At 46.9% G+C, this 14,340-nt stretch overlaps 1 protein-coding gene across 4 annotated transcripts in view; it reads left to right on the top strand.

Annotated features, from left to right (window-relative positions):
- Positions 1-14,340, top strand: part of INTS14 (integrator complex subunit 14) — a 74,042-nt gene that overhangs the window by 46,750 nt on the left and 12,952 nt on the right. For all 4 annotated transcript variants that reach the window (XM_030189783.1, XM_030189780.1, XM_030189781.1 and 1 more), the window contains exon 8: positions 8,435-8,579. In XM_030189783.1, coding sequence (XP_030045643.1) covers positions 8,435-8,579 — 145 coding nt within the window. The remainder of the gene's footprint in view (positions 1-8,434; positions 8,580-14,340) is intronic.

The following is a 14,340-nucleotide window of genomic DNA, read 5'->3' as shown; positions in this document are numbered from 1 at the left end:
ATCCTTCCATCTGTTTTCCCTCTTTTCTCCCCATCCTTCCATCTGTTTTCCCTCTTTTTCTCCCCATCCTTCCATCTGTTTTCCCTCTTTTTCTCCCCATCCTTCCATCTGTTTTCCCTCTTTTCTCCCCATCCTTCCATGTTTTCCCTCATTCTCTGCCATCCTTCAATCTATTTTCCCTCTTTTTCTCCCCATCCTTCCATCTGTTTTCCCTCTTTTTCTCCCCATCCTTCCATCTGTTTTCCCTCTTTTTCTCCCCATTCTTCCATGTTTTCCCTCTTTTCTTCGACGAGGCCCGCCCTGCATGCCAGCGCCAGCTCCCATTGCCGGCCACTGCTGCTTTTCTTGTTGAGCAGCAGGGCCGGCGCTACAAAAAGAAGAAGCGCTAACGGCGCTAAGGACGAAAAATGTAAAAAAAAAAAAAAAAAAAAGCGCGGCACCGGCAGGCACTGTCTAGGCAGCCTTGAGGCATTGGCTGCTGGCTCGCAGGCTCCTCCCCTCTCCTACGTCACTGCCTCCGTGTCTGATCAGCTTGTAACTACTACTACTACTACTATTTAGCATTTCTATAGCGCTACAAGGCATACGCAGCGCTGCACAAACATAGAAGAAAGACAGTCCCTGCTCAAAGAGCTTACAATCTAATAGACAAAAAATAAATAAAGTAATCAAATCAATTAATGTGAACAGGAAGGAAGAGAGGAGGGTAGGTGGAGGCGAGTGGTTACAAGTGGTTACGAGTCAAAAGCAATGTTAAAGAGGTGGGCTATCAGTATAGATTTAAAGGTGGCCAAGGATGGGGCAAGACGTAGGGGCTCAGGAAGTTTATTCCAGGCGTAGGGTGCAGCGAGACAGAAGGCGCGAAGTCTGGAGTTGGCAGTAGTGGAGAAGGGAACAGATAAGAAGGATTTATCCATGGAGCGGAGTGCACGGGAAGGGGTGTAGGGAAGGACGAGTGTGGAGAGATACTGGGGAGCAGCAGAGTGAATACATTTATAGGTTAGTAGAAGAAGTTTGAACAGGATGCGAAAACGGATAGGGAGCCAGTGAAGGGTCTTGAGGAGAGGGGTAGTATGAGTAAAGCGACCCTGGCGGAAGATGAGACGGGCAGCAGAGTTTTGAACCGACTGGAGAGGGGAGAGGTGACTAAGTGGGAGGCCAGCAAGAAGCAGATTGCAGTAGTCTAAACGAGAGGTGACAAGGGTGTGGATGAGGGTTTTGGTAGAGTGCTCGGAAAGAAAGGGGCGGATTTTACGGATGTTGTAAAGAAAGAAACGACAGGTCTTGGCGGATCTGCTGGATATGAGCAGAGAAGGAGAGAGAAGAGTCAAAGATGACCCAAGGTTTCGAGCTGAGGAGACAGGGAGAATGAGAGAGCCATCAACAGAAATAGAAAACAGGGGGAGCGGGGAGGTGGGTTTGGGGGGGAAATGAGAAGCTCGGTTTTGGTCATATTTAATTTCAGGTGGCGTTGAGACATCCAGACAGCAATGTCAGACAAGCACGCTGAAACTTTGGTTTGGATGCAAGGTGAGATATCAGGGGTAGAAAGGTAGATTTGGGAGTCATCAGCATAGAGATGGTAGGAAAAGCCATGGGATGAGATTAATGAACCAAGGGAAGAAGTGTAGATAGAAAAGAGGAGGGGACCAAGAACAGAACCCTGAGGTTCGCCGACAGGCAGAGGGATAGAAGTAGAAGATGATCCACCAGAGTGAACACTAAAGGTGCGGAGGGAGAGGTAGGAAGAGAACCAGGAAAGGACAGAGCCCTGGAATCCAAGTGAGGACAGGGTATCGAGAAGTATGCTGTGATCGACAGTGTCAAAAGCAGCGGAAAGATCAAGAAGAATGAGGATGGAATATTGACCTCTGGATTTAGCCAGTAATAGGTCTGATTGATGCGTCTGATTTTGACTGGTACACCTTTTGGGTCCATTCGATGCGTCCAACTAAATCGGCAGCAATTTCCCAATCCTCCTATTTTCTTTTTCACAGGGCCTATTGGACACCTGCTAGAGTGGCCAGGATTACTAAGAGTCTTGATTACAAATGCTGGTCCTGTCAAGAATCAGATGGATCCCTTTCCCATATGTTTTTTTACTGTAAGAACGTAAGAGCATACTGGCGACTCATTTGGGCTAAGTTGCGCCTTATTTTTCAGTTGCCTGCGTCAACCGTGATTTCTTATGATGTTGTGGTTTTAAGGGCCACTTCTGCTAACTTCTCTCTCTTAGAATCCGATAAGAAATTGTTTAATATATTGTTGGCTGTTGCTTTACACTTAATTGTTTCAAACTGGAAAAATAATGTACATCTCAATTATAATGAATGGTGGAGTAACGTGTGTGTGATTAGGAAATATGAAACTATTCTAGCCCATAAGCACCGTTGTGTTCAATCTGTCTTGAAGACGTGGGCTCGTTTAGATTCATTTTGTCGGACTCCTAATAGCACTACCTGATAATTGTATAATTGCTGATTTGCTATGGGTATTGTCATGGTATGTTGTTCTGTCTTTTCATTTTTGTTATTAACTTTGCCATGGATTATTGTAACTTTTTTTGTTTGTTTGTTTTGTGTTATACTTGAAAAACCTTAGTAACTTTGAGGTTAGCTTTGACTCCTGTCTCTCTTTCGCTGCACATATCCAACAGACTTCTAAAAACAGTCGTTTCTTTCTCTACATCACCAAAATTAGTCCTTTCCTTTCTAAGCACACTACCAAAACCCTTATCCACACTCTTTTTCACCTCTCGCTTAGACTATTGCAACTTGCTTCTCACAGGTCTCCCACTAAGCCATCTCTCTCCCCTTCAATCTGTTCAAAATTCTGCTGCACGACTTATATTTCGCCAGTGTCGCTATGCTCATATTAGCCTTCTCAAGTCACTTCGTTGGCTCCCTATCTGTCTCAGCATATAGTTCAAACTCCTCTTACTGACTTACAAGTGCATTCACTCTGCAGCTCCTCAGTACCTCTCCACTCTTATCTCTCCCAACACTTCTCCCCGGGAACTCCACTCATTGTAAATCTCTCTTATCTGTACCCTTCTCTTGCACTGCTAACTCCAGACTCTGTTCCTTTTATTTTCCTGCACCATATGCCTGGAATAGACTTCCTGAGCCGGTACATCAAGCTCCATCTCTGGCCGTCTTCCAATCTTGGCTAAAAGCCCACCTGTTTGATGCTGCTTTTAACGTCTAGCCCCCCATTCACTTGTTCAGTACCCTTGTATATTTTATCTTTCCCACCTTAGTAAGTCCCTTATTTCTCTTGTTTGTCCTGATTCGATTGTAAGCCTACTGTCTAGCAGGGACTGTCTCTTCATGTTCAAGTGTACAGCGCTGTGTACATCTAGTAGCGCTTTAGAAATGGTAAGAAGTAGTAGTATTCATAAGCACGTTGTTAAAAAAAAAAAAAAAAAATCCTACAGCGATTGTGCAGTGGCTGTGGGTGGTGTGCGTTGTCAGAAAATAATGTGTATATATAACTTAAAGCGTCGCTACCCCGTTATATATCATATAGTGGTAGATCAAAAAGCCCAATTCAAAATAGAGATTGGGGTACTGCACCCAGTCTAAGACATAGAAAAACATAGTAAAAACAGATTATACTTTTGTGTTTTCTATGTAAAAAAAATGTCTTCTCGGATTCCAAAAAGTTGTATATACCATCTCAAAACATTACTACTAAAACAGAGTGAAGATGAAAATAACCAAACATATCTCAGAAACAGTGACACAGAGAAACACTCTTCTCTAGTGGGTACAAACTGCTCTACATAGAAGCGTGTTTCTAAAAACCTCCGGAATTTAAAACCACCAGTAACGCGGGAAAAGTCATGTGCATACTCACCAGAACAGGAACTGTCAAATTCAAAATATACAGCATGAATAATATAAATGAGAACAGCAGTGATAATAGAAATGAAAACAGCAATGATGGATGTTATTCAAACAGAATACAAAACAACCGAAAAAAGGTGCATCAAGTATAAAAAGAGGAAAAAAATAGAAAATAAAAAATGGTATGCCAAAACAGAAAGTGGGGGTATATACTTATGCCATTTTATTGCCTTTTACAGAAAATATAAAAAGGTCTTATAAAGAATAAACTTGAATGCATTTGTATGTAAATGGAATACTACATACAATTCTGTGTTATGGATTTTACATATTGAACAATAAATGGATCTTTTTATGTGTTATATGAAAAAGTATTGTTTAATTTTCAGCCCCACAGTTTGAGCTTTCTCTGTTTCCCACTTTTTTTTGTGTTTTCATCATTTTTTTTTTGTAGGACTGTTATGTTCATCCCTTTCATGGTTTCATTATTCTTAAAAGCCATTTTGGAAGTCCAGATAAAACTGTATTCTATGCATCAGAAAAAGTCAAACAATGGCCAGTGTGGTTTAGTAGTGAGGTGGTAAAAAGCCAAAAGAGCATTTTTCAAAAAAATGGTGTCTGCTAATCAAGAAAACAGATATGTAAATATTGTAGAACTAAGGGGGTCTTTTACAAAGGTGCAGTAGCATTTTTAGTGCACAGTAAATTCTAGAGATGCCCATAGGACTATATGATTTTCTCTAGTGTTTAGCGTATGCTAAAAATGCTAACACACCTTTGTGAAAGGCCCACTAAATGTAATAAAGTTAGTAAGGCAGGTGAAGTGAGGCTTTGAAAAGAAGCTTTCTGTGAAGTACATCCAAAGCAAAAAGCCCATGAGAGAGCTGGTTGAAACTACTTCCCTGAAATTCCTCTCTCCCCAATCCTCAGAGTTGCTAGGTTCAGGGTAGGGCCACAGGTCAGCAGGGCCGTGCCTAGGGTCTCTGGTGTCCCCCTGCAGACTATCGGTTGGCGCCCCCCCAGAGCAGGAACAGAAGGGAGCAGGCAAGTAAGCCGGACCTCAGGAAAAAATAGCACTGTATGTATCCCTCATTGATAAGTCTCTGACTCTAAAGTTTAGCAATTTCATTAAAGCAAAATGTATTTTCACATATCGCATCCTATCCAAGGAGAATGTTTTATATATGTCACCCGTCTGTGGTAAAACTTCACACAGTATCAAAATACCTCTAATATGTAGTCGTGCCAGCCGAGGAAACTAACTGTGCTCAGCTCACAAGAGACAGAGTGAACATAAAATAAAACTTCATCCTTAAAAGATAATATCGGATGAATGCATGAAGGTGAATATGAATTCCTGTGAATGGAATCAATTTGATTTACAATAAATCCAGATACTACTCCCTCATATATATAACAAAAAATTATTTAAGTGGAATGGAATTATTTGACTGTACTGGTAAACAGAAAGAAATACTCTATTGCATTCTAATCTCCTTTGCACCAAAGGATATAATTCAGATCAAACATTTATCTCTGATCAACTATCTCAGATCAAATATTTATTTCAGATCAAATATTAAGGTTTCCTTGCTTACAGTCACTTAAATCTACCTAGCCTTTATATAGCTTATAGGATTTAAACACTCTTAAACTGAAATTCACCCTTTTCTATTCTTCACAAACTTCAAGTAATCCTGAAATATTCAGATCCTTTTCTCACTAGAGAAACTTCAATCGCCACCAATCTCTTTTCACTTATATTTTTTCATTTACCACAATCAGGCACTCTTTTATAACTTCAGTCAACAAACACAGGAAGTCACAGCTGGATGTCTCTCTTGGCAAAGGACAGCTCTCACTCTGTTCACTTCCCGGGCAGATTTCTTAACAGAAGCTGATCATCCAATCAGAGAGCTCTATTTGAATGCAGATTAACATACAGACACTCATGGGAATGTTTAGTGAAAAACACCGGACTAATTTGCATATGATTTAAACAAATCTGAGCATATGACAACCAAGTACAGACTCCCAGCACCTGAATTCTGCAATTAGATTTAAGGCAAATACTTTTAAAACTTATTTTTAGCACTTTTAAAATTTCAGGTTCTCTTTAATTTGAATGCTGTTTCAAGCTCTGAAACTTACCCTGACTGAGGAGCTAGCCCCAAACTGAAGCATAAATAGCAATCTGGTTGTATTCTCACGTAAGTTGAAGAGCGTGCCTGCCTCAATTAATACTGTTCAGGTGAAAGATTTTGCAAGTGAGCAGACGGACGGCAGGGCAGTGGCGCCCCTCGAAGGCAAGCGCGCTTACCTCGCTTACTGCATCAGCACGGCCCTGCAGGTCAGCTTACATGGAGAGGGATTTCACCTTAGCACTACATATAAAATAATTTGTGACCTTGTAGCTAATATAGCTGTTTTATGCCACCAGTGTGTCTGTAATTTGGGGTATTCTTGTGCTATTCACCAGTTCTCTCTGACAGGGTGTTAGCAGCTAGGAAATGCCCTGGGCTAAATGCTGGAACTGTGTAGTGCCTCACAGTAGATGTACCACCGCTACTGCCCACTTCTCAGGCTGAGCTGTATGGGCCAGTCTTCTACAGAGAAACTCATCAGGCAGAAACTGCAAGAAGTAGGGAAACTTCCAACATGTGCTGAGTTAAAGAGCAAGCTGTGAACATTTTATTCTCACTTGCCTGCAGATCTAAATTGGAGTTGGGTGGGGGGGGAGTGGGGAGATTAGACCCAGGGCTTCTATCAGAAAAACAGATTAAAGGGGACGGAACGCCTCTCATATGAAGAAAGGCTAAAGAGGTTAGGGCTCTCTTCAGCTTGGAAGAGGGACGGCTGAGGGGAGGATATGATTAAGGTCTGTTAAATCCTGAGTGATGTAGAACGGGTAGAAGTGAATCGATTTTTCACTCTTTTTCAAAAAGTACAAAGACCAGGAGACACTCAATGAAATTACATGGAAATACTTTAAAAACATATAGGAGGAAATATTTTTTCACTCAAAGAATAGTTAGGCTCTGGTACTCTTTGCCGGATGATGAGATAACAGTGGTTAGCGTCTCTGGGTTTTAAAACAGTTTGACAAGTTCCTGGAGGAAAAGTCCATAGTCTGCTATTGAGAGAGACATGAGGGAAGCCACTGGGGTTGGTAGCATGGAATGTTGCTACTATTTGGGTTTCTGCCAGGGACTTGTGACCTGGATTGGCCACTGTTGGAAGCAAGATACTGGACTAGATGGACCATTGGTCTGACCTAGTATGGCTGTCCTTATGACAGAACTCATTTACCAAAATAAATTGAGCCCGGGATTGATTTTGTTCTTTGGTAGCATTTTCCAAGATGTTAGAAGAACGCACCCATCTGCTCATTGTTCCTTTTCTTAATATGGCTATCGCCAATATGAGCATTATTATTAAGGCTGCATAACGATTAAAATTTTTAATTGTGCAATTAAAGGCAAGGCATAGCCAGCAGTCCATGGGAGGGGAGGTGGATGCATTTCCTCTTCCTCCCCCCTCCCCAATTAGATAGCATACCTTTGCTGGTGGGGATGCTGAAGCCCTGCCAGTTGAAGAAATTCACTGCCAAAGCGGCCCCCTTCCTCCTTGCACTGCCTCAGGAATGAGGAAGTCACTGGGGTGCCTCTAGCCACTGATGCCAGCTCTCTCCGAGCATGCAAAGTTCATGCACGAATTGAGCATGCTTGGAGTGCAAGCAGTGGCTGGAGTTACTCCACTGACTTCCTTGCTCCTGAGGCAGTATGAGGAGGAAGAGGGTGACTCAAGCAGCGGATTTCTTCAGCTGGCGGGGCTTCACCTACCCCACCAGCCATTGAACAGGTCCTGCAGCTTTGAAGGGAGCCTGAGCCCATTCTGTCTTTCATATATACACCCAGCCATCATCCATTTTCTCTCTCATATGTCCCCCCCTGTGCCTCTCCTCCCCTCCCAGTTTACCTTTTTATTTTCAGTAAGCCTGTGCCCTGCAGCGGCAGCCATATTGAAACACTGCCTCAGCCTGCACTGGGCCTTTCCCTCTGACTCATCCTGCCCCCTTGTGACGCACCTTCCTGTTTTCAGATGGGGCGGGGTGGGATGGGTCAGAAGGAAAGGCCCAGTTTAGGCTGAGGCAGTGTTTCAATGTGGCTGCCGCTGCAGGGCACAGGCTTACTGAAAATAAAAAGACAAACCGGAAGGGAGAGAAAACCGCCAGCAGTCTGGGGGATGGGGTGGAGGGAGGGTGGTTAATCATTAATCATAATTAAATTTTTTAATCCTGCTTGACATGTTAATTATTGGCATGCAGCCCTTATATCATGTTCTTTATTTATGGACAGCCTCGTATATCGCCACACGCATGTGCAAAGGGTTTAAAACAGGCCTAAAGGTACTTAGCCTTAGATATCTGGGAGTGGGCCTTGCTGGCCTTCCATGTGACCTTAGTAGCCACCTGATGGTGACAGGGGTTTGGGCTTGATTAGTCGAATCCAGTTAGCCCTTATGTTCTGAAGTGATGAGAGGCTATGCCTGTCCTACTGATACGTTTTTCTTCCTTTCTCTCACAGATGGTGATGAATTGGGCCCAGGGGTGACTGAAGACGTAGAGGATGAGAACTCAGCCAGTCAGATAGCTGGGAAGGTCCCCAACTTCTGTGTGTTGTTACATGGCAGCCTGAAGGTGGAAGGGATGGTGGCCATCGTGCAGCTGGGGTACAGCCTTTGAGTTGTCACGTTTCTTGGTGTAAGCTTAAATGTTGGGAAGTGCTCAGTGAATATTGGACTCTTAGGATGACGTGAAAACGGGCTGTTGCTTTCATCTTGTGTGCTTATAGGGCCAGGCCAAAAGCTAGACACCGTTAAGATCCACACTAAACGCCAGTTCTATAAAGGCCAGTTAGTACTTGCTACATTAAAGACATCTTACAAAACTTGGCTTAAATTTGATGGAAACCTGGGCCTAAGAATCCAAACTAAAGCTAAATAAAGAAAAGGGAAATGGGACTTGATATACCGCCTTTCTGAGGTTTTTGCAACTACATTCAAAGCGGTTTACATACAGTGGTGGAAATAAGTATTTGATCCCTTGCTGATTTTGTAAGTTTGCCCACTGACAAAGACATGAGCAGCCCATAATTGAAGGGTAGGTTATTGGTAACAGTGAGAGATAGCACATCACAAATTAAATCCGGAAAATCACATTGTGGAAAGTATATGAATTTATTTGCATTCTGCAGAGGGAAATAAGTATTTGATCCCTCTGGCAAACAAGACCTAATACTTGGTGGCAAAACCCTTGTTGGCAAGCACAGCGGTCAGACGTCTTCTGTAGTTGATGATGAGGTTTGCACACATGTCAGGAGGAATTTTGGTCCACTCCTCTTTGCAGATCATCTCTAAATCATTAAGAGTTCTGGGCTGTCGCTTGGCAACTCGCAGCTTCAGCTCCCTCCATAAGTTTTCAATGGGATTAAGGTCTGGTGACTGGCTAGGCCACTCCATGACCCTAATGTGCTTCTTCCTGAGCCACTCCTTTGTTGCCTTGGCTGTATGTTTTGGGTCATTGTCGTGCTGGAAGACCCAGCCACGACCCATTTTTAAGGCCCTGGCGGAGGGAAGGAGGTTGTCACTCAGAATTGTACGGTACATGGCCCCATCCATTCTCCCATTGATGCTTGTGAAGTAGTCCTGTGCCCTTAGCAGAGAAACACCCCCAAAACATAACATTTCCACCTCCATGCTTGACAGTGGGGACGGTGTTCTTTGGGTCATAGGCAGCATTTCTCTTCCTCCAAACACGGCGAGTGAGTTCATGCCAAAGAGCTCAATTTTTGTCTCATCTGACCACAGCACCTTCTCCCAATCACTCTCGGCATCATCCAGGTGTTCACTGGCAAACTTCAGACGGGCCATCACATGTGCCTTCCGGAGCAGGGGGACCTTGCGGGCACTGCAGGATTGCAATCCGTTATGTCGTAATGTGTTACCAATGGTTTTCGTGGTGACAGTGGTCCCAGCTGCCTTGAGATCATTGACAAGTTCCCCCCTTGTAGTTGTAGGCTGATTTCTAACCTTCCTCATGATCAAGGATACCCCACGAGGTGAGATTTTGCGTGGAGCCCCAGATCTTTGTCGATTGACAGTCATTTTGTACTTCTTCCATTTTCTTACTATGGCACAAACAGTTGTCTCCTCGCCCAGCGTCTTACTGATGGTTTTGTAGCCCATTCCAGCCTTGTGCAGGTGTATGATCTTGTCCCTGACATCCTTAGACAGCTCCTTGCTCTTGGCCATTTTGTAGAGGTTAGAGTCTGACTGATTCACTGAGTTTGTGGACAGGTGTCTTTCATACAGGTGACCATTGTCGACAGCTGTCTGTCATGCAGGTAACGAGTTGATTTGGAGCATCTACCTGGTCTGTAGGGGCCAGATCTCTTACTGGTTGGTGGGGGATCAAATACTTATTTCCCTCTGCAGAATGCAAATAAATTCATATACTTTCCACAATGTGATTTTCCGGATTTAATTTGTGATGTGCTATCTCTCACTGTTACCAATAACCTACCCTTCAATTATGGGCTGCTCATGTCTTTGTCAGTGGGCAAACTTACAAAATCAGCAAGGGATCAAATACTTATTTCCACCACTGTATATTCAGGTACTTATTTTGTACCAGAGGCAATGGAGGGTTAAGTGACTTGCCTAGAGTCACAAGGTGCTGCAGTGGGAATTGAACTCAGTTCCCCAGAATCAGAGTCTGCTGTACTAACCACTAGGCTACTCCTCCACTAGCAACATTCCACGTAGAAGCCTTCCCTTGCAGATCACCAATGTGGCCGCGCAGGCTTCTGTTTCTGTGAGTCTGACGTCCTGTACGACTCACAGAAACAGAAGCCTGCGTGGCCGCGTTGCTGATCTGCAAGGGCAGGCTTCTACATGGAACGTTGCTAGTGGAATAGCAACATTCCATCTAGAAACTCCAATAGTAGCAACATTCCATGTAGAATCTCAAATAGTTTCAACATTCCATGTAGAATCTCAAATAGGGAAAGGGAACTGGGACTTGATATACTGCCTTTCTGAGGTTTTTGCAACTACATTCAAAGTGGTTTACATATATTCAGGTCCTTATTTTGTACCAGGGGCAATGGAGGGTTAAGTGACTTGGCCAGAGTCACAAGGAGCTGCAGTGGGAATTGAACCCAGTTCCCCAGGATCAGAGTCCACTGCACTAACCACTAGGCTAGTTCTCCAAACTAAGTTCATGGTCATTATGAACCTATTTGACCAAAACAACTACAACAGTTTCACAATTGACAACACTTCATTCTCCGAGGACAAGCAGGCTGCTTGTTCTCACTGATGGGTTGAAGTCCTCGGCAGCCCCCTCCATCGGAAAGTTTACTAGCAAAGGCCTTTGCTAGTCCTCGCGCGCCCATGCGCACCGCGCATGCGCGGCCGTCTTCCCGCCCGAAACCGGCTCGAGCCGGCCAGTCTTCTTTCGTCCGCGCTCGGTACGGTCGTGTTACGCCGTTCGTGCCCCAGAGAGTCGACCTCGCGCGTCCTTTTCGACGTGTTTTTTCCTTGTTTTTCTTTTAAAAAGTTCGGGAAGCGCTCCGGAAGTGTTCCGGAAGACCCTTTCGGGTTTTCTGCCCTTCCCGTATTTTTCTCAACTTTTGCCCCGTAAGTTTTCTTTCGTTGTCGGGGTAGGCCTAGTTTGGCCTCGGTCGAGATTTTTCTCCCTTTAAATTTTGGTGCTTCAATTTTCGCCATTTCGGCTTTTGATTTCGCCGGCGTGATTTTTCCGCCCATGACATCGAAGCCTTCCAGCGGCTTCAAGAAGTGCACCCAGTGCGCCCGGGTAATCTCGCTCACTGATAGGCACTCTGCGTGTCTTCAGTGTCTAGGGGCCCAGCACCGCCCTCAGAACTGCAGTCTGTGTTCCCTGTTACAAAGGCGGACTCAGGTAGCGAGATTAGCCCAGTGGAACGTTTTGTTCTCGGGCTCTTCGTCGACATCGGCACCGGAGGCATCGAGTGCATCGACGTCGTCAGCGTCCGGACCATCTTCCTTGGCTGCCGCTCCATCGACTGCATGGAGGCATCGGACCTCTGCATCGGCGCCGAGGCATCGGGCGACTGCATCGACGTCGGTGGTACCGAGACTTCGTCTGCTGATGTCGTCGGACGGAGGTGCATCGTCAGGAGTGCAGGTGAGGGCTGTCCATTCCCCTGCTGGTGGCGGTGAGCCTTCGGGTGGGTCTCCTCCTACCCTGAGGGCTCCTGCGGTACAGCCCCCCCGGGATCGACCCTCTTCGGTCTCGGCCCCGAGGAAGCGACGGATGGATTCTACGTCCTCCTCGTCGGTGCCGGGGAGCTCCGGTGACATGCTTCGGAAGAAGTCGAAGAAGCATCGACACCGGTCTCCTCCCCGTGTCGGCACCGAGAGCTCTGGGTCGCCGAGGGATTCGGCACCCAGCAGGCATCGGCACCGAGAGGACCGCTCACCCTCTGTTCAGGAGGTGTCGATGCGCTCCACTCTGGACAGCCCGGAACAGCCTCCTCGCCCGGAACAGGTTCTGACGTCGACGCCTGCATCGACCTCTCAGCCTTTTTCTGCAGCCACTCTGAACGAGAGCCTCCAGGCCGTTCTCCCAGAGATTCTGGGAGAGCTGTTGCGCCCTACCCCTCCGGTACCGGCGGTGCTTGCGCCTCCGGTACCGTCGAGCATGGCGCCGGCTGGTCCATCGCCCAGGTTGAGGTCCCCGACGTCGGTACCGCGTGCGGTGCCGACCGCGGCCACCTCCCAGGAAGGCTCCCCGACTACGTCGGCGGAGGGAGCTTCGCCGATGCGGGCGAGGGAGTCTACCTCTCGACGCCCCCACCGTGGACGGGGTTCCACCGAGTCGAGCAGGGCGAGGTTGCGGACACAGGTTCGCGAACTTGTGTCTGACACCGAGGGTGAGGCCTCGTGGGAGGAAGAGGAAGATCCCAGATATTTCTCTGACGAGGAGTCTGAGGGTCTTCCTTCTGATCCCACTCCCTCTCCTGAGAGACAGCTTTCTCCTCCCGAGAGTCTGTCTTTTGCTTCCTTTGTCCGGGAGATGTCTACGGCCATCCCCTTCCCGGTGGTTGTGGAGGACGAGCCCAGGGCTGAAATGTTTGAGCTCCTGGACTATCCTTCTCCACCTAAGGAAGCGTCCACTGTTCCCTTGCACCATGTCCTGAAAAAGACATTGCTTGCGAACTGGACCAAGCCATTAAGTAATCCCCACATTCCCAAGAAGATCGAGTCCCAGTACCGGATCCATGGGGACCCAGAGCTGATGCGCACTCAGTTGCCTCATGACTCTGGAGTTGTGGATTTGGCCCTAAAGAAGGCTAAGAGTTCTAGGGAGCATGCTTCGGCGCCCCCGGGCAAAGACCCTAGAACCTTAGACTCCTTTGGGAGGAAGGCCTACCATTCTTCTATGCTCGTGGCCAAAATCCAGTCTTACCAGCTCTACACGAGCATACACATGCGGAACAATGTGCGGCAGTTGGCGGGCTTGGTTGATGCTCTTCCCCCTGAGCAAGCCAAGCCTTTTCAGGAGGTGGTCAGGCAGCTGAAGGCGTGCAGAAATTCCTGGCCAGAGGAGTTTATGACACTTTTGATGTTGCGTCCAGGGCCGCTGCTCAAGGTGTGGTGATGCGCAGGCTCTCATGGCTGCGTGCCGCCGACCTGGAGAATAGACTCCAGCAGCGGATTGCGGACTCGCCTTGCCGTGCGGACAACATTTTTGGGGAAAAAGTCGAGCAGGTGGTAGAGTCTCTCCACCAGCGGGACACCGCATTCGACAAGTTCTCCCGCCGGCAGCCTTCAGCATCTACCTCTACAGGTAGAAGATTTTTCGGGGGAAGGAAGACTGGTCCCTATGCTTCTGGTAAGCGTAGGTACAATCCTCCTTCCCGACAGCCTGCGGCCCAGGCTAAGCCCCAGCGCGCTCGCTCTCGTCAGCAGCGTGCGCCTCAGCAAGGCCCCGCGGCTCCCCAGCAAAAGCAAGGGGCGAGCTTTTGACTGGCTCCAGCAGAGCATAGCCGACATCCAAGTGTCAGTGCCGGGCGATCTGCCGGTCGGGGGGAGGTTGATAGCTTTTCACCAAAGGTGGCCTCTCATAACCTCCGATCAGTGGGTTCTGCAAATAGTCCAGCAAGGATACACCCTCAATTTGGCCGCCAAACCTCCAAATTGTCCACCGGGAGCTCAGTCTTACAGCTTCCAGCACAGGCAGGTACTTGCAGAGGAACTCTCCGCCCTTCTCAGCGCCAATGCGGTCGAGCCCGTGCCATCCGGGCAGGAAGGGCTGGGATTCTATTCCAGGTACTTCCTTGTGGAAAAGAAAACAGGGGGGATGCGTCCCATCCTAGACCTAAGGGACCTGAACAAATATCTCGTAAAAGAAAAGTTCAGGATGCTTTCCCTGGGCACCCTTCTC

The sequence above is a fragment of the Microcaecilia unicolor genome, chromosome 1 (assembly GCF_901765095.1).
Source record: "Microcaecilia unicolor chromosome 1, aMicUni1.1, whole genome shotgun sequence".
Lineage (NCBI taxonomy): Eukaryota > Metazoa > Chordata > Amphibia > Gymnophiona > Siphonopidae > Microcaecilia > Microcaecilia unicolor.
The sequence above is the reverse complement of the archived record's forward strand: the minus strand, read 5'-3'. Positions and strand labels throughout refer to the sequence as shown.